General features: G+C 33.0%; 1 protein-coding gene across 1 annotated transcript; it reads left to right on the forward strand.

The window, feature by feature from the left end:
- The first annotated feature begins 213 nt into the window (after positions 1 to 213).
- Positions 214 to 3,854, forward strand: LOC127804557 (uncharacterized). The gene is made up of 4 exons (XM_052341430.1): positions 214 to 2,444; positions 2,540 to 2,641; positions 2,914 to 3,013; positions 3,120 to 3,854. The coding sequence occupies exons 1-4, from the start codon at positions 214 to 216 to the stop codon at positions 3,852 to 3,854; spliced, it is 3,168 nt and encodes a 1,055-aa protein (XP_052197390.1).
- Positions 3,855 to 27,734: the final 23,880 nt, after the last annotated feature.

Raw genomic sequence — 27,734 nt, forward strand, 5'->3', positions numbered from 1 at the left:
TCTAGTGGACTAGAATTCTCAAATAGAGAGAATGTAATTTAGTGTTTCTTGAGAGTCACTAAACCCATGTATATATCTACAAAAAATAATAATTTCTACACAATTTGTCTGTGCTAATATTTTTTATATATTTTCTATATTATTCTTATAAAAGTTGCATAATTCAATCTTTGAATCCTTATTTTTAGCAGGTTTGATATATAAATTATTCTAATGGAGCTGAATAAGAGTTGGATTAACATATCAAACAGGCTAGATCCTCGATACGAACAAGGAATTCAGGAGTTTATTCAGTTTGCCTATAGACATAAGTCTCCTGGGGCAAGCATATATTGTCCGTGTATTAAATGTGTTAACAGATATTTTCATAAACGAGATGTTGTGGAGGAACATCTCATTTTGAATGGGTTTGACACTAATTACATAATATGGACGGTTCATGGAGAGTTATATGTGCCTCGTCATAGTCGAGAAGAATTTCAAGATCAAGAATGTAATATTGGAGATGATATGGTGGGAATGATACATGATGCACATGGAGTTCCCATAAACAATGCTGGAAGTAGTGAAAAAGCTACGAGATTCTATGAATTGTTGGAGAAGGCAGAAACAGAGTTATGGCCTGGTTGTAAGAACTTCACGACATTATCATTTATTGTTCGTTTACAACACTTGAAGGTATTGGGTGGGTTGTCGGATAAAATATTTGATATGTTGCTTGAGTTGTTGAATGAGGCATTTCCAGAAGGAGTGTCATTGCCACGATCGTATCGGGAGGCTAAGAAATTGAGTGAGGATTTAGGTTTTAAGTACTATAAGTACGATGCATGCCCTAACAATTGTATGCTCTTTTGGAAAGATGCATCAAAGTTGGATAAATGTACTTTTTGTGGAGAGTCAAGGTATAAAGAATACGAGGTGCACGTGGACGACGATATAACGAAGATGAAAAAAGTCGCTTCTAAACAAGTACGACACTTTCCTTTGATTTCGAGACTGCAAAGATTGTTTATGTCTAACAAAACAGCATCGTTAATGAGGTGGCATGAAGAAGGTAGAACAAAGGATGGTATAATGAGGCACCCTGCTGATTCATTAGCTTGGCAATCTTTTGATGAACAACATCCAAAATTCGCTGAAGATAGTCGCAATGTTAGACTTGGGTTGGCTTCTGATGGGTTTAATCCGTTTCGAACAATGACCATTAGCTATAGCATTTGGCCAGTTGTGTTAATGCCATATAATCTACCGCCTTGGTTATGTATGAAACAACCTTACTTCATCTTGTCTTTATTGATTGATGGACCTCGTGCACCAGGAGACAATATTGATGTGTTTCTGCAACCGTTGATTCAAGAGTTACAAGAATTATGGAACGAAGGGATAGAAACTTATGATGCTTCAAGAAAAGAAATGTTTCACATGCATGCAACATTGTTGTGGACGATTAATGATTTTCCTGCGTATGCTAATTTATCTGGATGGAGTACTCGAGGAAGAGTTGCTTGTCCTTGTTGCATGAAAGAGACAGAGTCCAAATGGTTAAAACATGGTGGTAAGTTTTGTTATATGGGTCACCGTAGATTCTTGGAGGACATGAGTCATCATTTTCGGTTAGACAAGAAGAATTTTGATGGAACTATTGAAAACCGTGTTGCTCCTCCTCAGTTATCTGGCTACGATGTATTCAAAGATGTTGAATTTGTTAAGAAGATGTATGGAAACCGTGAGAATTCTGGCGCTAGTGTTGGGAGAGGAATGGGTGGTTGGAAAAAACATAGTATATTCTTTGAGCTTCCATATTGGCAAGACAATTTGATCCGACATAATCTCGACGTCATGCACATTGAGAAAAATGTTTGTGACAACATAATTTGGACGTTATTAAATGTTTCAGGTAAATCAAAGGACAACTTGAAAGCACGTCTTGATTTGAAAGAACTAGGGATAAGAAAAAAGTTGCATCCTGAAGATCGTTTAGGTGGGAAGAAGTATTTACCTCCTACATCTTTCACGTTGAATCGAGAACAAAAACATATATTTTTGAAAGTATTGAAAAGTATAAAATCACCTGATGGATTCTCATCAAACATATCACGTCGTGTCCAACTCAAAGAACACATAATGAGTGGACTTAAGAGCCATGACAATCATGTTTTGATGCAACATTTGCTTCCATTGGCAATTAGGAAGGTGTTCAAGAGAAAGTATGTCAGTAAAACTTTGATTGAATTATGCAATTACTTTAAACAGTCGTGTTCTAAAAACATTACAGTAGACGAGTGTAACCAATTGAGGTCACGCATTATATTGGTGCTTTGTCACCTCGAGAAAATATTTCTACCGAGCTTCTTCAATATAATGGAGCATTTAGTTGTTCACCTGCCTGACGAAGTCCAAATTGCGGGACCGGTAATGTTTCGGTGGATGTATCCAGTTGAGAGGTATATTAAGCCATGATTTTTTTAATTTGTGAATTTGTTTGTTCGTTTTTAAGTAAATATTGTGAATTTACTTGATAATGTAACTTATCATGTAGGTTCTTATTGACATTGAAAAAGTATGTAAGGACTAGAAGTCATCCAGAAGGATCTATTGCTGAAGGTTACTTGGCAGAAGAGTGTTTGACTTTTTGTGCAAGGTATTTGGATGATGTGGAAACAAAGTTTAATAGGCCGGTTCGAAATTATGAGGGTGCACATGGTCAACCTATCCCAAAAAAGGGGAAATTAGTCACATTGGATGAGATTTCATTGCAACAAGCCCATCGTTATGTGCTAGCAAATTGTAGTACAATTTCATCTTATCGAGAGTAAGATTATTATAACTTAATCTGGTTAATCAATTTTATTTCATAATAAAAAAAAATGTGTACTTTAATTTCATAATTCTTATCATTTGCATACAATGCAGGACACACTTACAATCCATTAGATTGGAAAGAAGATGTGCTAGCAATCGTGAAATTACACAAAAACACCATGAAAACTTCCCATCATGGTTTCAAAAACATGTAAGTCTTAACATGCTGCCACCACACCCTAAACATCCATATCTACTCATTTTAGAATTTGCATATATTTATTTGCGTAATGAATTATAAACATGTTACAAAACAGGTTTATGAATTGCAAGTAAGTGGTCACAATGTACCCAATGAAGTGAAAACATTAGCTGCTGGGCCTCACTCATGGGCATGGAAGTATTCTGGATACATCGTAAATGGATTCAAATTCCACACGAGGCGTCGAGAAAGGAGAAGAATGACTCAAAACAGTGGAGTATTACTAAATGCAAATACTGAAAGTTATGCTAGTTCAAAAGATAAACGTCCTATCAGTGGTGATGTTACCTTTTATGGAGTCTTAACAGATGTTGTTGAGATACGATACTCTAACGAATTCAAATTTGTTTTGTTTAAGTGTGATTGGGTTGACAATAACAGAGGGATGAAGGTTGACAGTTTGAATTTCATAACTGTAAATTTTAATTGTTTAATGTATCAAGAGAATAAACCAACAGACGAACCTTTTATACTTGCAACTCAAGCATCACAAGTGTGGTATGTGGCTGATCCTCTTAATGAAGAATGGAACGTTGTCATGAAGATGACACCTAGAGATTTGTATAACATGGGTAAAAGAAATGTGGTAGGGAGCTGTGACGAGGAAGATGCTTTAATTAGTAATCATGTTGAAATCAACAATGATCAGTCCTTACATGCAGAGTTAGGAGAATCTGATGAAGACTACTCTTCTGGAGAATCTGATGAGGATGGTATGCTAGTCGATATATTAGATGATGACGACAATTCCATTCCTTATACTGCACACAGTGATGATAATGATTTCTAATATTGAAGTGGCATGTATATGTCTTCCTTACATAATATTTAATGATGTGGTATGTATATATGTTTATGTTTTTAGCTTTTTATGTTTTGATTTGTTATTTTTGTTTAACCTAAATTGATATGCTAACAGATTGTTTTTTACATTCAAATCAATAATAGGCAATTACATTGATGGCACCTAAGAGGCAGACTCGTTGCCCATTTGGATCCATGTCACGTAGTATAGATTCACACCACGATGATTCACAATCAGTTCCATCCCATCACCCAAACCCAAACCCAGTCCCGCCACATCTCCATCATCCTGAAGAGGACTTGATCCACTCACAATCCAACCCCCAAAACTCACATAGTCAGCAAGGTAAATACCAAAAATTATTATTCTTTCCTAATTCAATATGAATTTATTGTGGTATTATGTTTTAGCAGGTACAAGCTCTATGTCATCTACTGCCAAGAAAGGAAGAGGAATATCAAGACAAATTTCAAAGTGGGGAAAGGAGAAGATTCATATTTAATTTGATGCTGAAGGACAACCAGTTGGGGAAATGGCAACTAAGTTGGAAACCCAACTAGGTGTGATGGTAAGGAGTATTGCTCCCCTTACATTTACTGATTGGAGATCACCGGGGATGGAACCATATAAGGAGCGCATCTGGCAAGAGGTCTTGGTAAGTAAATAACATCTCTGATTCTTAGTTATCTGACTCTAAACTTTTATACTCTAATAAGGATATCATTGCAGGATAACACTGATGTACCCACAACATGGAAATCAATTTGCTTGCAACATGCTTCCAAGAAATGGAGAGAATACAAAGCCACATTGAAGAGGCATTATGATTGCCATGAGACAGATGCAGCTCGTCTGTCAAAAATACCGCCTGGGGTGGACCCAGAACAGTGGAAGATTCTTGTGGAGTATTGGGGATGTGAGCAAACACAGGTATGTATGATTTATGTATGGGTAGATATATCAGATGGATTATCTATGCTTAGTTCTAATATCATATTACAAGTAGGAACGTAGTGTGACAAATCGTGCCAATCGAGATAAGCAAAAGATGGGTCACACTAGCGGTAGGCGATCACATCCTCAGGTTAGACACCAGGTAAGAATAGAATGGATATTAGTTATATATATTTATTGATAATTTAATTAGTAATGCCTAAACTTTAAATATTTAATATATTTCATATCTTATATATGTTTTTAGATGACTATTGAAAGTGGAGATGAGCCAGATAGAATCAAGCTTTTTAAAAAGACACACACCAAAAAGAGCGGAGAGATAGTAGATTCTACATCTTCATATATAATCGTATGTATTTCTAAAATTTGAAAGTTGTAGATATATTTTGTTTCTTTTACTTGTCGACTTATGTAACTAACTTGTGAAATGTTTTTTGAGGAACAAATGGATGAAAGGTTGTCACAAATACCCACAGATGAACAAACTCCAGATTCGCTAGAGGATGTCTTTACTCAAATACTAGGCAAAGATGGGCATGGCAGGGTAAGGATGGGAGGACTTGGAACATGCCCAACTAAGGTTAGACAAAGACAACAATATCAAGTGCCTCAAGAGCAGTATGACCAAATGCGTGCGCAAATTACTGCCGAGCTAGAAGAAAAATTTCAAGTTCAAATCCAAAGTCAAGTTCAAATGCAAGTTCGTGCAATACTTGAGGCAATGGGACATATACCACCAGCTCCAGACAATATACCACAACCGAGACAGGTATGTCATTCATTAGTGCATTTGATTTAAAATTACATGTTTACTATATATATTAACTAAACTATTTTGAAATATAGCCATCCTCATATGCTAGTGCTTCTGCTACACATGCAAGCACACCATCACCCGAAACTGAATGTGCTGGATTATCAATACCAGAATATGATCATCATTTAGAGGTAATTCGCTATCAAATAGATTAGATGCTTGAAATTTGTGGACCTGCCAATGTGTGGGAAGAACTTTCATGATTGTCGCACTTTAATCATGCTTTGATAATATGTGCTTGTGGAAATTTGGAAATTTTGATTTGCTTATTTGGCAATTGATCGTGACCTTTATGAATCATGATCCGCAATTCAACGGTAAGATCGACGATGAAAGAAAGCCTTTTTAACCCTCTCTGGTCTGTTTGTTTTAGGACACAAATTTATTATTGGAGGCTTAAAGAGGCTTTAGGACACAAATTTCTAGCTCTTTTTCCTCAAATTCTTTGAAATGCTCTTTTGGAGTCCCACCTTTTGATGTCTCATCTTTTGCAGCTTCTCCCTCAAAAAACATGCTCTTTATTATTGGACCAGGCATGAGCCTCTCCCTCCCTCGCTTCAGTCAATCCCTTTGAATTATGCGTCTTCATTATGTTTGAACACTCTTTTAGTTTTCTGCATTTTATCTCAAAACACTTATTAGTTTTAGACTTATTTTAGAGAAGCAAAATTAATTGTTTTTACTAGTTGGTTTTAAGAATAACTAATAGCTGTTAGTTTTAAGCAAAATTAATTGTTTTGTGGTTCTAAAAACAAACAAACAAACGTAACAAAACAAAACAAAAACGAAAAGGAAAAGCACCGTAACAAACCAAGTTCAAAATATTCATTTATTTTGTTGTTTATATTAATTGTTAATGTGTGTTTTGTTATCATTCTATGTGCTTTGGAAGCTTAAATTGTATGTATGAGTTCATCTGAGAACAAAAGTTTAACATTGTTGATCTAAAACTGTGTTGAAAATTACATTTAAAGCAATAATATCCTCCATAGTCAATTATTCCTGAAACTAATTAGATGCAAGTTTGTGTTAATATGTCCATGATCACCACTCTATAAAGAAAGTTTCTTTAAGATTAATCAAATTCAGCAAATTTATACACCAAAATGCCATCCCTCTTCACAAAAGAGCTACAAAATTTATCAACAATTCCTTTTTATGACAACATAGAAATACTTACTTATTCTTACTTATTAACATGTAAAGCTCACACGCCAAATAAAACCAGAAGCATGACTAATGATTGTGGTACAAAGTGCAACTACTAGATATCAATTAATGGAAGAAATACTTACTATCAGAAAGAAAAATTATATTCAAATAACGGAAGAAGAGAAATAATGTTGTTGTGTTACAACTTAGTTGCGGATGCACTTTCTATGTCTTTTACCTTCATTTCCTTCCGGATATCATTTGCAAGAGCACTATTATCTCCACGTAAAACCTACAACAAAAAAAAATTGAACAGGTAAGTAGAACTCCATGGATTAAAGATTTGAACCAGCTCATCCATGATGCACACGATGAATATGAGGATAGGGCTCAAGTTTTATGTTACATGCTAGATTAGGAAGTGGAAGTTTAGTATCTACGTTAAGAAATGGTTTTATGTCTTGCTTTGTTATCATTCTCATGGATACTCATGATATTATATACTAAGTAATTTTTATTATTTTGTATGATATAACAGATTAGTGAATTTGTTCACTTGATGAATGGACGAATACCTCGCCATATTGTTGCTGAGGCAATCATTGTATCCATTGATCCGACCAAATCTATAGGGGGAGTAGAGCTAGGTAATGAATTTGTTGAAATTAGTATTCAGAAAGTGCTGAAACCTTTATATCCATTGCCTCGACAATTTTCTGGGATGCGTGTCTTGAGGGATGCTAATAACAGTAAAACTACAATACCATGGAGGGTCTCAGATGTAAGTGTTTTTGTATATAGTTATGCAATTTTGAACATGTTTTATGTAATTTCATAGTTAATGCACATACTTATAGATCTATTGTTTTTCAATGCAGATCGAAAAAATATAATATGCAATTTTGGTTGGAGCAGTATGGTGGTGTAGTCAAGGGTTATTTGAGGTTACTCGGACATGTTTTAGTTTAAGGGGTTGATTTGTATGTACAAAAATGGTATTGTGTAATGAGATGTGACAAGATTGATCTTTTAAAATTGTAATGGTATTTAAATAGATTTATTATACAATTGTTATACTAGTTGTGTGTAGTGGGTGAATTTTTTAAAATTGTTCGTGATTTTTTGTTATACAGGATTGCATTTGATTAATGTTATACAGGTACACAGGTTCTAAAAAAAAATTTTTTAGTATTGTTGGTGCGTTTTTGTTTTTCGCCGTGAATACCTTTGCCGACGGTTTAAAAACCGCCGGTAATGATATTATTACCGGCGGTTTTAAACCGTCGGCAATTTTTTTTAAATTAGCCGGCTTTTACCGGCGGTTTTAAACCGCCGGCAAATTTTTTAAAATAGCCGGATTTTACCGGCGGTTTAAAACCGCCGGTATAAAACCTTTGCCGGCGGTTTTAAACCGCCGGAAAATTTTTTTAATAGCCGGATTTTACCGGCGGTTTTAAACCGCCGGTAATTATTTTTTACCGGCGGTTTTAAACCGCCGGTAAAGAAAAAACTTTGCCGGCAAATTTTAGTAACCGTCGGGAATTCTTATTTTTACCGGCGGTTTGAAGAAACCGTCGGTAATTTTTTTTTCCCGGCGGTTGAAAACCGCCGGTAATATTTTCCGACGGACGTATTTCCGACAGATGAAATTACCGCCGGTAAAAATTTTACCGGCGGTTTTTTTACTTTTTCCGGCAGTTTTTTAACCGCCGGAAAAAATCAAACCTCTTGTAGTGTCTCTAATTGCAGATGTAGGCGTTATGTAGCACTGCAAAAATAAAATATTGTTAGTCTTTAATTGCAGACATAAAAGTTACATCGAACTTAAGGGCGTCAATGGTTCGGATTGGTTCGGTTCTATAAGAATTTAGTAACCGAACCATTTTTAACGGTTCCGTAAAAATAAGAACCGTAACTGGATCATTACATATATAAAACCAAAATCATGACCAATCCGTCGCATCGGACTGGTTTCAGTTCTATCCAATTAACATTTAGCTTCTACACATTTTTGCAAAATATGAAATTACAAACAAATTTGTTAATTAAAATAAACCCATAACTTCATTAATGCTTCAAATCTTGAAGTAAAAGTAGAATAAAATAATTCATAGACTACCTCATCAAATGACATTACATTGACCATTTAATATAGCAATAGAGCATAAAAGTCTAGAAATAAAAGAGTTAATGAATAACAATAACCAACAACAAAAAAGAAATAAACAAAAACTAGCAAATTAAAATTACAAGTAATAATATATTTATGCGTATGTATATATATATACAAGTATAATATCGGTTCCGGTTCGGTTCGATTCACGGTTTGAAAAGTAAAACCAATAACCAAACCAAATATATCGGTTCTTAATTTTTTAGAATCAGAACCTAACCGTTGAACCATAGAACCAATCCAAAAGGCACGGTTCAGTTAGATTTGGTTCGGTTCATCGGTTTTTAGATATTTTTTGACACCCCTAGTCGAACTGCAAAAATAATATATTGTTATTCTTTAAGTACGAACGTAGGCGTTACGCTGAATCGCGAAAATAAAATATTATTATTCTTTAATTTAATTGCGAATGCAGGCATTATGCTTAATCGAAAAAATAAAATATTGATATTCTTTCAAATTGCGAAAGTAGGCAATACGCTAAATCGCGAAAACAAAATATTGATATTCTTTTGAATTGCGGATGTAGGTAGTATGCCGAATTGCAAAAATAAAATATTGATATTCTTTCGATTTGCAGACATATCACATAATTCCAGCAAGCATATACACACGAAACTGGGGAGCCGCGACATTATGGCAAAAAAAACAAAAGGCCCATTGCCCTACACATAACCCAACAACGAGAGAAAAACAACAAGTCCATTGTCTCGCACTTAGCCCGACAATGAAGGAAAACAAGCACATTGTCTTGCTAGTAGCCAGATAATGAGGTAAGAATAAAAGTCTCGTTGCCCTGCTAGTAACCCGGCAATGAGGAAGGCAACAAACTCGTCGCCCCACACATGGCTTGCTAACAAAGAGAAAATGAAGCGCATTGCCTTGCACATAGCTTAACATCGAGGGAAAAATAAAAGGCTCATTGTCTTGTACATAGCCCGACAATGAGGAGAAAATAAAGTTGTTGTCCTGCAAGTAGTATGATAGCGTGAAGGTATAAGATTCCTATCCTGCAAGTAGCCCAACAACGACAAGGCATAATTAGTGTACTCTTCCTTTTGCCTTATAGCCAAAGACAAGAGTGGGGAGCAATTATTGTGTCATAGCTAAAAGCCCAAAAGCCCAGAATATCTTTTTGGGATAAAAGGCATAAATTTCTCATATGTGGGGGTCCCGCATAAAGCGCGCAAACACCATAAGTCCAACATTTAAAAATCTTTTTGAATATTCCAAGAAAATGATAGATAATTCACTATAAGAATTTCGGATTTTAGCGACAGAATATTTCTATCGCTAAATTCAAAAATCCGTCGCTAAATCAAAATCCGTCGCTAAATAAATCGTCGCTATATTTTTTTGCGACGGATCTGTCGCTAAATGTATTTTTTTTTTAAATTTAGCGACAGAAATTTCCATCGCTATTTTTTAAAAAAAAAATAAAAAAATTAAAATTTATTTTAGCAACAGAATATTCCGTCGCTATTTTTGAATTTTTTTATAAAATATATTTTTTATTTTTAAAATATAAAATTAAAAATTAAAAAAAATGTTAGCGGTGGAATATATTCCATCGCTAAAGCATATTTATAAAAATTAAAAATTAAAAATAATAATAATAATTAAAAAATAAAAAAAATTTACACTACAATTTGACAAACATAAAATTATTAAAAAAGAAGATAATTAATTAATTCTTAAATATTTAAACTTTAAATATAATAAAAACAGAATAAAATTAGAATCTTAACAAACATTTCTAATAATTTATTGAAAATAAATAAAATAACACAAAAAAAAGAAAGAAGCATAAAAAATATATGAACAACAAACAACATAATAAATAATTTTTTAATGAAATAACATAAACAAAAACATATAAAAGAAATAAAAGAACATTTCTTTCACTAAAAAAACATATAAAAGAAATAAATAATTTCTTTCTTTTTTAACAGAAAGAAAATTAAACCCCAAAAAAAAATTAACACTGAAAACACTTCAAATTTACTTAAATTTAACATGAGCTGCAAACAAATTTTAAAAATAAAAAATAAAATAAATATCCAAAAAAAAAAAAAAAAGAATTTAACCTTAGCGAGGGCGAGGGCGAGTGGCTGCAAGTGAGAGACGCGGGCTAGGGCGAGGGGCAGCGAGCAAGGGCGACAGAGCGAGCAAACGAGAGACGAGGACGAGCCGCGAGCGAGAAACGAGGGTGAGCAGCGAGAGGCGAGGGTGATGCAGCAAGTGAGAGCGATGGCGAGGCCACGAGCGAAGGCAAGAGCGAGACAGCGAGTGAGAGGCAAGATCGAGCAAGGGCGAAGCAGCGAGTGAGAGCAAGAGCGAGAGCGAGAGTGAGAGAGTAATAGTGAGACAGCGAGGGCGAGGGCGAGGGCAAGGCCGCGAGCGAGAGGCGAGATCGAGCGAGGGCGAAGCAGCTAGCGAGAGCAAGAGTGGGGAGAGGGCGAGGCAGTGAGTGAAAGCAGGGATGAGGGCGAGAGATGAGGGCGAGAAGCCAAAGAGAGCCAGAGAGGGTTAGAGATTTGGGGGAGGGGGGACTTAGGGTTTTTTGGGGGAAGGGAGGGGGAGAGGGGATTTCGTTAAGAAAGAGGCGGGGAGTTCCCCGCCTGTTGGATTTTTTTTAATATTTATTAATTAAATAAAAAATAATATAATTAATAAAAATAATAGAAATAATTATTTAATTGATAAAAATAATGTAATTTAAATAAAATTTTATTATTAAATAATTCAAATAAAATCTTATTGTAATTATCTAAAAACTTAATTATACTATAAATCTAATAATTATAATAAATTAATTTGATATGTTGAATTATTTATTAATTGTTTGTTATCTTAAAAAATTAATTTTTTCTATAAATAAAAATTATACTAAACGAATTTCAAATTATTGAATTTCATCTATAACTTAAAGACAAAATTAAAGAGCACAAATAATAAAAAGATATATTTATTTTTTTTCTTGGTCAACATTAATGTTTTATACATAATACTTAAACTTTAAAAATAAAAATTAACCCCTATAGTTTTTTTATAATATAACTATTAAGGGGGAAAAGCATTCCATATCTTCGTCCGAAAATCATTCCAGACTTATATTGATACTCTATTATCTTGATCAACACATTTCACTTCTCTAGTTGTTTATTATGAATGACTTAATTATATATTTAATTGTGTTACAATGTCTATATATTAGATAGTGACTTATGATATTGTTATAAGTATAAGACACAATGTCATCCATATATTATGGTTTTTAAACTTTTTAGTTTAATAAAAAATTCTCCTATTTATAAAGAAAAAAAGATTGACAAATAGCTCCTGGACACCTTTTTATATAATATAATCCCTTAATATTGTTTCATTTTTATGATTTCTAAAATTTAAAATAAAAAAATTTCAATAATATTATGATTTTTAAACTTTTTATTTATTTTTCAAATGTAGTGTTTGTTTACATTTTGTACACATTTAATAAATATTACAAATAATTAATTATTATACATTTAATATATTTTTTATTTTATACACATGAAATATATTAATTGATATAGTTAGAATTTAGCAATATTATGATTTTTAATATTAATATATTTATTTAAATTTTATAAATTAATTTTTTTATATTCATCTCATGTTTAAATGTATATTTATTTTTTTATAAAATTTAAATATTTATATATTTAAATATTCATCCCAAATTTAAATATTTATAAATTAATTGAATAAAAAAATTAAAAATTAAAGCGACGGATTTGGACGATCCGTCGCTAACGTTAATTTTAGATTTCCGTCGCTAAATTTTATAATACAAAACTTAAAATTAAAATTTTATTTTAATTATTTAAATTAATATTAAAATTAATTTTTTATTTTTAAATTTTGCGACGGAATTTATTTTCCATCGCTACAATTAGTGACAGAAATAAATTCCGTCGCTATATAATTTTTTTGTTTATTTTTTTATTATTATTAAAATTTAGCGACCGAAAATTATTTTCGTCACTAAAATTAGCGACGGATTATTTTTTCTGTCACTAAAAAAATTATTTTTTATATTTTTTAGCGACGAAATTTTTTTCTGTTGCTAAAATCCGTTGCTAATTCTCAAATTTTTTTTTTTTTGTAATCCATCGCAATTCTATCGCAAAATAGTGAACGGAAATGTCCGTCGCTAAAAATCTGTTGCTAAATCTCATTTTTCTTGTAGTGATTATCTATAGTGAATTCTAATTCTAAAATGATTGTGAAATATTTGAATAAGCATCATCCCTTAGAAATTATATCCTTAAAAATGGCAAAATAAATATTATTTATAAAAGATACAAGTTATATGTGTCTTAATTCTAATAGATTTTAAAATACCAAGATAGATGTTATCTACAACTATCCTAGTCCCAATCAGATTGGGATCAATTAAGATAAGCATTATCTACAAGAATCCTAATTCTGTTACATTTTAAATCACTCCATATTTCTCTATAAATAAGGAGGCATTCATTCCTGAAAGGGGGGACGTCTTTGATATTAATTTCAATACAGTTTTTTTTCATCATACTCAATGTCTAACTTAAGTGTCGGAGTGTTTGAACGGGGATCTCCATGCACCCTCTAATTGTTTTCTTATTTTTGCAAGCTCAAGTGGCTTGAAGACGACATTTTTATCCTATAAATTTATTGTTGTAATTGTGCAACAACAGTAATAATAAAAATTTAAAAAATGAGCATTATGATTTTATATGTTTTGAAACCCCTTTGAAAAGGTTTTCATGTTTTTCTAAGTGTATGCTATTTCGAAACATCTTTGCAATGCATATGTTTTGAAACCAGGTTTTGGACTATGTTTCAAAACCTATATTTCATGTTTCAAAACCTCTGATATTTCTGTCAACAAAGCTTTTAAAGTCTGAGATGCATATGTTTTGAAATAAGTTTTTAAAGTGTGTTTCGAAACCTCCATTCTATGTTTCGAAACCTCTGACATTCTGTCAGCAGAATTATTCAAAACCGAGATGCATGTGTGCTGCATTTTTGTATTTATCAAAATTCTTCTCAATCTTTTGTTTAATGCATTCTCCATGCTCTGAAAATTCAAATTCAAATTTGAAAGTGGAGAGCAATATTTAATCCTTGTGACCATAAGATTCTTTAGATTCTGTCTACCATTATATGTTGTCTCGAAGTGCTTGTCCAGCTGTAAAAGGCTGTATGTTTTGAAACATGTTGTCGATATTTTGAAACCTCAGTGTATTTCTGTGATGTTTCGAAACCTACTTTTATGTTTTGTCTTTAATGGCTATAAACGACCAGATTTCTATCTCTTGATATAAATAGCAAGTATTTGAAGACAATAAGAGATTGATTAAGCAAGAAAGACACAACAAGAGAGCACACACTAGAGACACACACTCAAGCATAAGTGATGATCAAAATGTTTGATTAAGCTTTCAAAGAAGATCCACACACATCTTTCTCTTGTGCATTAAAAGTAAGAAGGAGAAGCAAGTTGAAAACAAGAAGTCTCATCCTTCTAGCTCTCCTCATCTTAAGCCGATACAAAAGGTTTGTATATCCACCAATAAGGCCTTTGTTGCTCTTTGGGCTATAAAAGATAAAACTCTACTTATCTTATAAATGGTGTAAGGTTTGAGTTTAGCCTTAAAATTCATTGTTGTGTAAGGTTTGAGTTAAGCCTAAAACTCATTGTGTCGAAGGTTCGAGTTTAGCTTTAAAACTCACTTGGTGTAAGGTTTGAGTTAAGCCCATAAAAACTCACTTGGTGCTAGGTTTGAGTTGAGCCCGCAAAAAGCTCATTGTGTAAGGTTTTGGGGTGAACCGTGGTAAAACCCTTGTTGTGGTTGATCATTAGTAAAAGTGATTGGGATTAAAAATCCATCAAGTAGGTAAGCTTGAAGGTAGTGGACTAGGCAGGGTGTCGAACCACTATATATCTTATGTGTAATTGTTCTTTCATTTTGCCTATCGTTATTGCCTATTGCACATGTTTTCATAAGATTTGTTATCAAAGATTAAAACAGTTTTCTTGAGCATAAGTTTATACATATACATATAAAACATATATTTGATTTACAAACATCTTTGGTATACTCTTATTTATGTAAATCATCTTTGTCAAAGATCATTAGTTTGAAATACAAGCCAAAAGATTTAGAATCAAGCAAAATAAAAAAAATGTATTTTGAAACATACATTCTATATTTCAAAACTAGCAAAATAGTGAGGTATATTTCGAAAAATATATAGTAGGTTTTGAAACCTACTTAACATAAATGTTTATTTCGAAACATATATCCTATATTTTGAAATGTAGTGTTCTATCATCAATCATCGTTTTAAATTATCGAAAATTTATGCAAATCTCAATTTACCCTTCTCTTGGGATATATTTGCCATCATTAGGAACCAACATCATCAAGCCACCTAAGTCTACAAGGAAAAAAACAGTCAGAGGACTTGAAAGGGTCCCTGTATAAACACTCCAATACTTAAGTTAAACACTAAGAGTGATAAAAGCCTAAGAGCAGTATTTGAAACATACCTTTTTTGGAATAAGTGTCTGCTTATTTACAGAGGAGTACAAAGTAATCCAAAGTGTCCCAAGATTAGGATTTTTGTAGATAATGTTTATCTTGATTAAGAGTAATTCTATTCAACCCTTCTCCATGAAACCCTCAATGCCACCCACAAGATATCGCAATATCTCCAATGAAAGGAGGATAGTAGATGCAATACCCAATATTTAATATCAAAGGTATTTTTGGAATTAAGGGGTCAAAATGGAATTTATCAAAGTTTTGGGCCAACATGTAATATCCAAAACATGAACGAAAGGCAAGAATCCATGTCAAAGCAAGTCAAGGAAGGTAAAATTTCCCAAATAAGTGATATTTGACAAAACCAAGAGATTCGCGAAGGTTTGAGGTCAAAACACGCGATTAGGGGCATCCGAACAAAAGTGCAAATTGTGTAAACTACTCAAGGGAGGCCAAAACGATGAATTTTTTAGAAATTCTTGAGGGAAATGAGTAGCTTAGAACTTGTGGGCAGTAGGGGAATTAACGAAAAGTTCAAGCGTATCAAGGATAGAGGGAAATGGGGTTGGAAAATATTTGGGGGGTTAAAGTGCAAAAAATGAAAACCCTAGGTGTGAAACCGATTGGTTGTCTGTGGACACCGGCTAGCCACCCTGGGACGTCGAGAAGGTCACCTGGAGGCTTGAGGATAGCCTCCAGGTGATGATGATCACATTGAGGGTGGCCATTAGCTGAGAATCGTCGTGATGTGATTGATTTTAATAGCGGATGGGATAAAAAATCTAGCCGAGCATTTCGAGGGATTTTTGGGACGATTTAGGGTTATTTGAATCATTAGGAAGCTAGATTTGGGGCATAAGGGATAAGAACAACCGAGATTTGGTGGTAATCAGTGTCGACAATAGGTATAAAATGGGGTAAAAGGCCGAGGGTTTCAAAAGACAAATTGAAGAAACTACTCTCATTTTTTACTTGAATCGAGCCTTAGGGATAAGGGAATTTTGTTCTCTGGGTTGTGGGGAGAATTTATGGAGAAATTGGGAGAGTTTAGCACAGGTTTGATTGGGTTTTCGCAAGGTGGCCGAAAAATTGGGCTCGTCGGAGCTGCGACCTACAACTGGCCTTTAAGGCCTTTTTCGATGGGTTTTTCCTATGGGAGAAAGGTCCACTAGGGTCGCCTCAAGGAGAGCTTCAAGGTGGTATAGCTGGTTGGGCCATCGGACACTGTCGTAGGCTACCGTCGCCGAAAAAGACAACCAGAGAAGAAGGCTACGTGTGGGCTTCACTCGCCGAGGTTGGGGGTGGTGCGTGATGTACATTTTTCCTTCGAAATTATTTTTGTAATTTTTAGAAAAATAATTTAGGAATTTTTATGGAAAAATATTTGGTGGAATTGGATGTTAGGTATTTATTATGAATTTCTGAGGTAAGAAAGGTTTAGAAAAATGGAAAAAATTATGGAAAAAATAGAAATATTGATTTCTATAGATATAGTGATAAACATGAGGCGGTTTGACTGTTAGAAGGAAGGATTGCACGATTTTTGAGGTATGGCATGCTTTTCGAGGTGAAAATTATTTTTTACCGAATTAAGGTGAGTGGTCCAATTCTAGTCTTACCATTTGTCTTGAAAGTGGTTTAGTAAATTTAATTCATGATTAGCCGATAAATTACTTGGCCTTATGGATGTATATAATTGTGATAAGGGTGTTGCGAGTATGCTATTGGTTTATGCAATAAAATAGAGTTGATCATCGAGCATCAAATAATTTAAGGTAAAGGTTTAATATGCTTTGTGTGTAAATTTATTTTGGCATGGCTTGTATTAAACAGTGGGGGAAGTGCCTAGGCATGGGGCTGTAGATTTGGGCCGTGTGAGTCTGGAGATAAGGTCTTAAACGAAATTGGTGGGGCCACCAAAATCCGAACCAGGGTGCGGTGGACAGGCCTACATGCATGACACATTTCACATCATTCTATAATTTTCATGCACTTTAATTTACCGCATCTCATATTACCATTATTGAGTCTTCGGACTCACCCCTATATTTCCCCACTAATTGTACAGGTAGCTTGAGGACGAAAAAAAGGAAAGGCAATGCTGATGGATGAGACGCCAGCTGGTAGTGACCATGGACAATGAGAATGTGGGTTAATCTCCTGTGTTAATTATGTAATATATTTGTTGCGTAATAACTACGAGTGACGGTTATGGTTTGACTAGAAGTTGACTCAAACAAGTTAAGGTTCCCGATATGAGTAATTCAAAGTGTGTGTGTGAACCGTGTGTGAACCGATCTGTTGTGGTCGGGTTTATAAGATATGCTTGACTGTTGAAGTATTTTACTGAGCAGGCTGGTATTTATTTTATTTGGAATTGGATTTGTATTTTTAAGGGCCTAATCGGATACGGGAATCGGGTGAATTTTCGCTGCCTATGCATTTGACTCTCGAGTTCTCAACAGATAAAGGCGGCAAAACCTAGACCCCACCCAGGGCGCCCATATTATTTTAATGATTATATTGGCAGGGCATAACCAACTTTCGAGTTAGGCCGGGATTGTAACTGTAGGTTACAATGGCACCCGATAGTGGGGCCGAGGCATCACACTTAGCTTGGCTTAAATAAGTTCCTTAAGATGTTTTCCTAATTTGAAAACCTAGGAAGTATGTCAATTCTCCCATCATGCTCATTTCAAATTCATTTGGCATTATTGAGGCAAACTCTTCACACAAACTAAGATTTGATGATCCAAAAATAATGTCATCTACATAAATCTAGACAAGCAACATATCATTTCTTTTCTTCTTAATGAAAAGTGTTGTGTCAACCTTACCTCTTTGAAATCCATTTTTAATAAGAAACTTACTTAGCCTTTCATACCAAGCTCTAGGAGTTTGTTTTAAACCATATAGGGCTTTAGTAAGCTTATATACATGATTTGGATATTTTGGATCTTCAAAACTGGGTAATTGTTTTACAAACACTTGCTCCGAAATGAAACCATTTAAGAATGCACTTTTAATATCCATTTGATATAAAGTGAAGTTCTTGTAGCATGAGAAAGATAATAGGATTCTTATAACTTCCAATCTTGCTACCTGAGCATAGGTTTCATCATAATCAATGCCTTCTTCTTAACTATAACCTTGAGCAACTAATCTAACTTTATTTCTAATGATGTTACCACTCTCATCAAGCTTGTTTCTAAAGACCCATTTTGTTCCAATTATAGGATGATCTAATGGTTTAGGTACAAGACACCAAACTTCATCCTTTTCGATTTGGTTTAGCTCATCTTGCATAGCTTTAACCCATTCATCATCATTTAAAGCTTCTTGAATATTTTTGGGTTCTATTTGAGAGATTAGAACTAGATCAATATTTAATCTAAGGGAAGATCTAGATTATACTCCTTTGCTAGGATCTCCTAAGATTTCATTTTCTTTAACATAATTTCTTTCTCTTGGAAATGAAACTTCTTTTTGATTTTCTTGTTCTTGGATATTGCTTTGATCTATTTCTTCATTGATTTAAATCTCATTCATCTTATTTGGAATGTCTTCTAGATCATCATCATTATTGATTATTCTAGGTTTGTCATCAAACACTACATGAATTGATTCTTCTACAACCAGCGTTCTTTTATTGAATACTCGATAAGCTTTGCTTTGAGATGAGTAACTTATAAATATGCCTTCATCACTCTTAGCATCGAATTTTCCTAAGTTATCTTTACCATTGTTTAGAATAAAGCATTTGCACCCAAAGTGATGGAAATGAGAGATATTTGGTTTTTTATGTTTATATAACTCATATGGAGTTCTTTTAATGATTGGTCTTAAAGATACCCTATTTAGAACATAGCATGCTGTATTTACAGGTTCAGCCCGAAAATATTTTGGCAAGTTACTTTCTAGCAACATGGTTCTAGACATTTCTATAATAGTTCTATTCTTTCTATCAACAACACCATTTTGTTGAGGGGTTCTAGAGACGGAGAAGTTATGGTGAATTCCATTTTCTTCACAAAAGGATTGGAATTCTTGATTTTCAAATTCTCCACCATGATCACTCTTTATTTGTTTTATTTTTAATTCTTGTTCATTTTGAAGTCTTTTGCACAATCTAGAGAATGCTTTAAAAGCATCATTTCTATTTCCTAAGAATGACACCCATGTAAACCTTGAGAAATCATCTACTATGACTAGGGTATAGGATTTTTCTCCTAAACTTTGAGTTCTCATAGGGCCAAATAAATCTAGGTGAAGCAATTCTAGAGGTCTAGCTGTGATAATTGAATTTATAGATTTAAATGAAGATCTAGTTTTTTTTCCTTTCATACACGTATCACATACATGATCATTTTTAAAGGTTATGTTGCGCAAACCTCTAACTAGTTATTTTCTAGCCAGTTTGTCAATTAAACTCATGCTTGCATGTCGTATTTTCTTATGCCATAACCAAGACAAATTTGAATTTGATGCAATAAGGAAATTTTCATATTTAAGCATAACATCATCAAGCCAAATAACATATAGAAAAAATAAGTTCATTTGATTTCAAATCATAGAATTTACATTTTCTTGATTTAAAATTTGAATTTGATGCAATAAGGAAATTTTCATATTTAAGCACAACATCATCAAGCCAAATAACATATAGAAAAAATAAGTTCATTTGATTTCAAATCATAGAATTTACATTTTCTTGATTTAAAAGTAACTCTATGTCCTTTATCATATTATTGACTTATACTTAGCAAGTTGTGTTTTAAACCATCAACTAGGCATACGTTTTTAACTTTTGTTCTACTTAAACCAACTATACCATAGCCAAGGATTTTACCTTTAGAGTTGTCTCCATAGACAACATTACCTCCTTCTTTGTAGGTGAGAGAGACGAATTGATCTTTGTCTCCTGTCATGTGCTTGGTGCATCCGCTATCAAGATACCACTTATTCTTTCCTTCTTTGGATGCGAAGCTTAACTACAAGAAATACATCTCATTGGTACTTTTGGTACCCAAATCTTCTTAGGTCCATCAATGTTAGCAATCGCATCATTGTTAACTTTTGGAATCCAATTCAAATTTAATCTATGAGCATTTTTTCTATAAAAACATTGCTTGATATGGTGTCTTTTCTTGTTACAATAATGACAAGTTATACTTGTTTTTCTATAAAGACCTTGATTATGTTGAACAACATGTTTTTTGAATGAATGGGGTTTGTTCAAAGCCTTTTCTTTAACAAACTTAGTTGTTAAGGTATATGGTACATCGTTTATATATTCAAGACCTCTTTTATCTCCAAATGGTTTTTTATTTCCCAAAATCATTTCCAGCTTTTCTTTCTTTGTAATAATTTTTCAAATGAATTTAATAAGTCATTGTTTTTCTTTTCTAATTCTGAAAGTTTGATACTTAAATTCTTAGTTTCTTTATCCTTTTGTTCAATAATTTGCTTTAAGTCATCATAAGCATTCTTAAGATCATCGCATTCTTTTTCTTTGATTATTGAAACATTTTTCAAAACTTTGTTTTTGGCTAGGACCTTGTTATATGTGTCTAATAGTAAATTGTATTCATCTTGTAAAGAATTAAATGAAAGAGAATTGCTACTAGATGAATATAAAGTTACTTCATTTTCTTCTCGTGCCATAAGGCAAAAGTTTACAGCTTCTTCTTGTTAATTTGAATCAGAGGAGAGGGAGTCTTCTTCATTCAATGTGGCTAATGACTTCTTCTTCTTGTTATTTTTCAACTTTTTGTATTGAGGACAATCTGTCTTGTTATGTCCTGGTTTCTTACTCTCAAACATTTTAATTCATAAGGAGTATCTTTAGAAAATTTCTTATTTTCATATGGTTTTCTCTTTGGAAATTTTCCTTTTCTCATAAACTTGTTAAAACTTTTTGTGAGTAAGGTAAGTTCTTCATCTTCCTCATTTATTTCACTTTAATCTTCTTCTTTGGCCTTAAATGCTAGGGATTTCATTTTAAACTCATTTGATTCTTTTCTATTTAACTTAATCTCATGAGTTAATAGTGAGTCTAATAGATCATCCATTGTAAGTGTATATTTGTCTCTAGCTTCTTCTATGACAGTGACTTTAGGTTCCCAACTAGATGGTAGGCTTCCTAAGATTTTATGAACCTTTTCTTCGATTGTTATTGTTTTTCCTAAAGCTTGCAAGTTCGTTACAATGTCATTAAACCTTGTGAACATCTCCTTAATGGATTCACTAGCATTCATTATGAAATTTTGATACTCACTAGTAAGGATTGCAATTTTAGTGCTTTTCACTTTCTTGGTTCCTTCATGTGTTACTTCTAAGTGATCCCAAATTTCTTTTGCTGTAGTACATGAAATTACTTTATTAAACTCAATTGGACTTAATGCACAATGTAATATGTTGATAGCTCTAGCATTTGTCTCATTAGTGTGTTTTTGTTGTTCATTCCAAGTTTCCGTAGGAGGTTCTGGTAATGTAACCGTACTAGATATACATGTATATAGTTCAGTATTTTGCATCAAGAAATACCTTATTCTTGGTTTCCAGTAGGTGTAGTTCGAACCGTCGAAATAAGGCGGCTTTGAGGTGTTTTATCCTTCCAACTTGAAGTCGGTGTTGAATGCCATTTGGATCTTTGCTCTTAGGTGGTTAGACCTACAAAACACTTAGAGATCTCGCTCTGATATCAATTGTTAGTTTTATATAATGGCAAGTATATCCCAAGATGGGGGTGAATTGGGATTTGGGTAAATTTTCGATTAATTAAAAATTTATAGCATCTAGGACACTATGTTTCGAAACATGAGGAAGTATGTTTCGAAAAAAATCTTTCTGTTAAGTATGTTTTGAAATATAAGTAAGTATGTTTCGAAACCTACTATGATATATTTCAAAACTTTCCTCTCTGTTTTGCTTATTTTGAAACTTTTAGCTTTTGAAAACGATTGATTTGAAAGCATGAACAATGAGAATAAGCAAGTAAAATGGTAAAGCAAATTGCACACAAGACTTATAGTGGTTCGGTACCCTCCTACTCCACTACCTTCAAGTTTACCCACTTGAAGGATTTGCAAACACAATCACTTTCACTAGCGATCAACGACACTAAGGGTCTTACCACGATTCACCCTAAAACCTTACACAATGAGTTTTTATGGGCTCAACTCAAACCTTACAACAAGATAAATAACACTTATCTTTTACAACCCAATAATTTGAATGTACTTAAATACCTTACCAAATAGTTATTACAAACCTATTGGTATGGAGTGAGAAGAGCTTGAAAGGATGAGAGTTTCGGTTTCAGTTTGCTTCTCCTTTTCACATCACAATGCACACCAAGGATTATTTGAAAGGATCTTCTTTGAGAGCTTATTGAAAGAGTTTCATTTGCTTGTGCTTGTGGATGTAGCAATATCTCTTGTAGGTGTGTAAACTTGTGTATGCTTGTAAGAGGTTCTTCTTGTCTTCAAAGAATTGATATATATATCAAAGAGATAGAGTTTTGGCTAATCATAACTGTTAGAGAAAAGATGATAAAGTAGGTTTCGAAACACACATTATAGGTTTTGAAATAACACATTTTTACATAGAGGTTTCGAAACATACATACCATGTTTCGAAACATCCAACCTTTATAGCTGGATATGCACCAAGAGATAGAATGAGTGGAAGATATCTTTTAAAAATAAAATAATTTTTTTTTATTCTCCACTTACAAAATATTTGAAATTAAAACATCAGGATATGGACATTCAGTCAAAAAGTGATTTTTAAAATAGCTTTTGATTTAAAGTATAAAAGCATGTCAGTTTTTCAAATATTCTTCAGACAGAGTCAGATGTTTCGAAACATGCTATGAAGGTTTTGAAACATACTTTAAAAACATATTTCAAAACATGTTAAACAAAGTTTTTAAATGCTCTATTGGCAAAGATGACAAGTTTTAAAACATACTATATAAGTTTCGAAACATATGCTTAGTTTTCAAACAGGTTTCGAAATACATCATATAAACTTAGAAAACATTTATACCTTATCAAAAGACATTTCGAAACATGTACAGAAACATGGTAGAATGATGTTTTGAAACATGAAAAGTTAGTTTCGAAACATGATGCATGAATTTTGAGATTTTCAAACATTTGAACATTCATGCCAAAACACTAGTTATGCATGTTTTGAAATATGAAACACTTATTTTGAAATATGAGATTCTCATAAAGATTTTTTATTCTAAGATTGGTTTTTCATAAAACACATTTTCTCATATATAAAAAAATATGATACAACAATTTATTGCGTATTTAGGTGGAAATTTATAAGAAGAAAGTACAACAATATAAAGCTATCTTTTTGTGTCATATAAATTTAAGAATCTTATATGTTTTCTGAGATTATAGATGCTTTCTTGATTTGAATAAAATATTAGACCTTATTTGGTACATATTGATATCTATGATTGCTTTTAAAGCTGAAGTAGTTCAATTAAGAAGTATCAGTGGAGGCATAAAAATAATTTATGATCTATATTCTTTTAAAACTACCACTGGAATTTGCCGCCATTGTGGTCATGTTAGCAAAATTACCACAAAAAAAAAAAAAAATAACCATAAAGACGTAGATTCAATAACCATGCACATATTAGTATCCATGTTTGCTTATAAAGCCTTTTCATAGGATTTCTAAGATATTATCACCCTCATATCTCAAGAATTTTTCCCAACACAAGTATTTGTAACTTCCAATACTCACTTAGCAAGAAACCACAACTTATTCAAATTTAGAGTTGCACCCTAAAAGTATAAAAAGGAAGCAGCAACTACTCTTAAAAGAAGATAATAATTAACAGCATGTACATAAAGGAAATAAAAAAAAAATCAAACCAATCAGATTAGTTCCTTCATCATGAGATGCACTCAGCTCATTCTCCATGGATAGGGGGCCCAAACACTCTAACTAACTTTGCCAATTGTCAACTATATTCATTATCTTGTCTCTACTAGTCACACATAATCACAAAATAGCTATTGGTCATATAAAACTTGAAATGGCCACTGATCATGAAGAACGATAGTTTATGGCAGCAGATCTATCATCCATACAAGGATAAATTAATGGAGGTCAATATATTTAGCCCATTCAGATGATATATTTTCTTAGCCCAACATCATTTTTTTAAGATCTTAGGTATAACAACAAAGTTTAATGGATCCTACAAAAACTTTGACTTGGAAGCACAAACTAAATTAGTATGATCAAATAGCACGGGATAAATGTAGTATTTACTTTGTACCTTTTTTTTTAAAAAACAATATTTGGTTATAACTTTAAGTTCAAATACGAAAACATAACCAGGATGACCTCAATAATACTCCACTAAGGTGTTGTATGACTATGGATTTAACAAGATGGCGGTTTTGAATGGGTACCAGATGATTTTGGTTTGCTTAGTAATTTGAAAATATGCACATATTTGTTATGAAATTATGAACTTACCCATGAAATTTTAGTAACAATAAACCGATGCCTCGCATTTCATTTAAGAAGTAAATCGATAGAAGGAGAAGAGGGGTTAGAGTTTCAAACAGAAAGAAGGGTAATTTCAAGAAGATATTTAATACAATTTTGAGCTTAAAATAAACATGCATGCTGAAGTAAGAACTTTATAAACAGTTGGCATTTCAAAACAAGCACATTTGCAATTCATGATATATAGTATTTGAAAATGGAAACAAGTAGCATATATATTTAAAATACGAGTCATGTAAATACAAGAATTTGATTTGAATGTAAAATACTTTAGAATCATGAACGTAAAGTATTTTAATTGAGGACATTAAAATATAAGTTAAGTAAATACATTACAATACATAATAAGTAATTGAACAAAATGATATCTAATATCATGTAGTTATTAAGATTGTGATGCTACTTAATAACTATCAAATAAAATAAGGTCAGATAATATATAAAATATTATCCAAAATTATCATAATATTAGGTTTACAGGATGGTTCATAATATTAATAATGATTAAATTATTATTATTATTAACCTTATATCATGAGTAAGTCTCTCTTAATTTAATTTTATTAACATTATATTTTTCGGGAGTGATATGTCTCTCTTAAGTCAACCTATTTAATTTTGGGTAAATTTATAGGTTCTAATTCGGTATTAAGGTGCTAATTAAATATTTAATGTCACCTCTGATTCTGCTATATATTATTTAGTGAACTAAGTCTCTTTTGAGAGAGTGATGATTTAATTTTTGTCCTAAAGTTCCCATTTTGTGATGTATTTTGAGAAAGAAACACCACAAACCTCTTAGTTATATATTTTCTTACTTAGGAAAGAAATTTTCCAGTCACCTTTGGGCATTGGGTGACTGGAAGCATGGTGCATGGATCCATGTAGAAGCAAGTGGGATCTATTCTCGTGTGTCTAGAAGTGATAAAATTCATTGAGAAAATTCATCATACATAATGTAAAACATCCTTGAATGCAAGCTATGTCAAACTACCTGTTTGGGAGTCAAGTTGAGAACTATGATGAGATTCATAGTGGGCTTCTATCAAAACTTGTAGTAGTGTTATTTATTAAATATAGCAATAAATAGAATACCAGAAATTAACAAGGTTCAGCCAATTTGGCCTACGTCCTCAGACACCACCAAAATACCTCACTAATTTTAAAAGAGAAGTACAAAGAGAGAGAGATGAAAAAATATTTGGGATGAATTACAATGGAGGGAGGTGGGCTCCTTAAATAGGGAAGGAGCCCCCCTCCCAATCCCAATCCCATCGATGTGGGATTGGAGAATTTGCCACAACCAACAAATCTCTACCTTGGCAAATTTCTCAAATTTCAACCAAATTCCTCAATTTGCAAAATTCTCATCAAAGAAGCTATCATCAGTAGTGTCTTCAAATGCACTTTGAAGCACCAACTTCAAATACTAAGGATATTAATCAAGTCCAAACAATGTTGGAACTTGACCGCTGTCACTACCTTAGTCATCATATCAGCAAGATTTTTAGTGGTTTGGATCTTCTGAATTTGTATCTCGCATTCTTCAAGAATTTCCTGCACAAAGCGATATCTCATATCGATATGCTTTGTTCTTACATGATAATTTTGGTTCTTTACTAAGTGAATAACACTCTGACTGTCACAATGTACCTTGATGTACTTCTGACCAACTCCCAATTCATCAAACAGCGCATAAAGCCAAATTGCTTCCTTCACAGCCTCGGTAACTGCCATATACTCTGCTTCTGTTGTAGACAGAGCAATTGTGAACTATAAGGTGGACTTCCAACTGATCGGCTCTTGTGCAAAATTGAAAACATAACCAGTCATAAATTGACATTTATCCAAATCACTAGCATAATTGGAATCACAATAACCAACTATGTATTTACTCACTTTCTCATCCTGCTCGAACACTAAACTAACATCTACGATGTTCAGAAGATACCATAGAATCCATTTCACAGCTTACCAATGTTCCTTTCCAGGATCATGCATATACCTGCTCACAACTCCAATTGCTTGTGAAATATCAAGCCTTGTACACACAATAGCATACATCAAGCTACCAACTGCATTTTCATACAAAAATTTTGACATATACTCCCATTCTGCAGCACTCTTCGGAGATAAGAACGCATTAAGCTTGAAATGAGGAGCTAATAAAGTACTCACAGGTTTTGTTTTCTCATTCATGCCAAAATGTTGTAGTACCTTGTTCAGATATGTCTTATGAGTCAAACAAAGCCTTTCTTTTTTTATGTCCCCGATTATCTCCATGATGAGAATCTTCTTGGCTTCAATAATTTCTTTCATTTCGAACTCCTGATTCAACTGAGTCTTCAATTTTTCAATTTATTCACTATTCCTTGAAGCTATCAGCATATCATCAACGTATAGGAGAAGATAGATGAAAAATCCATCTTGTAGCTTGCGCAAGTACACACAGTGATCATATTTTCTTCTTGTGTACCTCTGCCCCAACATGAACTTGTCAAATCCCTTATACTACTGCCTCGGAGATTGCTTTAATCTGTACAACGATTTGTTTAGTTTGCAAACCCAATTTTCTTTATCAACAACTTTCAATCCTTCTGATTGAGTCATATAGATTTCATCTTCTAAATCACCATGTAAAA

Source organism: Diospyros lotus, chromosome 6 (genome assembly GCF_014633365.1).
Source record: "Diospyros lotus cultivar Yz01 chromosome 6, ASM1463336v1, whole genome shotgun sequence".
Lineage (NCBI taxonomy): Eukaryota > Viridiplantae > Streptophyta > Magnoliopsida > Ericales > Ebenaceae > Diospyros > Diospyros lotus.

Excerpts from the sequence above, each read along its gene's own strand:
- LOC127804557 (XM_052341430.1), top strand. The coding sequence starts at position 214 with ATGGAGCTGAATAAGAGTTGGATTAACATATCAAACAGGCTAGATCCT. Across the intron at positions 2,445-2,539 it reads TGGATGTATCCAGTTGAGAG|GTTCTTATTGACATTGAAAA; the intron begins GTATATTAAGCC and ends CTTATCATGTAG. Across the intron at positions 2,642-2,913 it reads TGTTTGACTTTTTGTGCAAG|GACACACTTACAATCCATTA; the intron begins GTATTTGGATGA and ends CATACAATGCAG.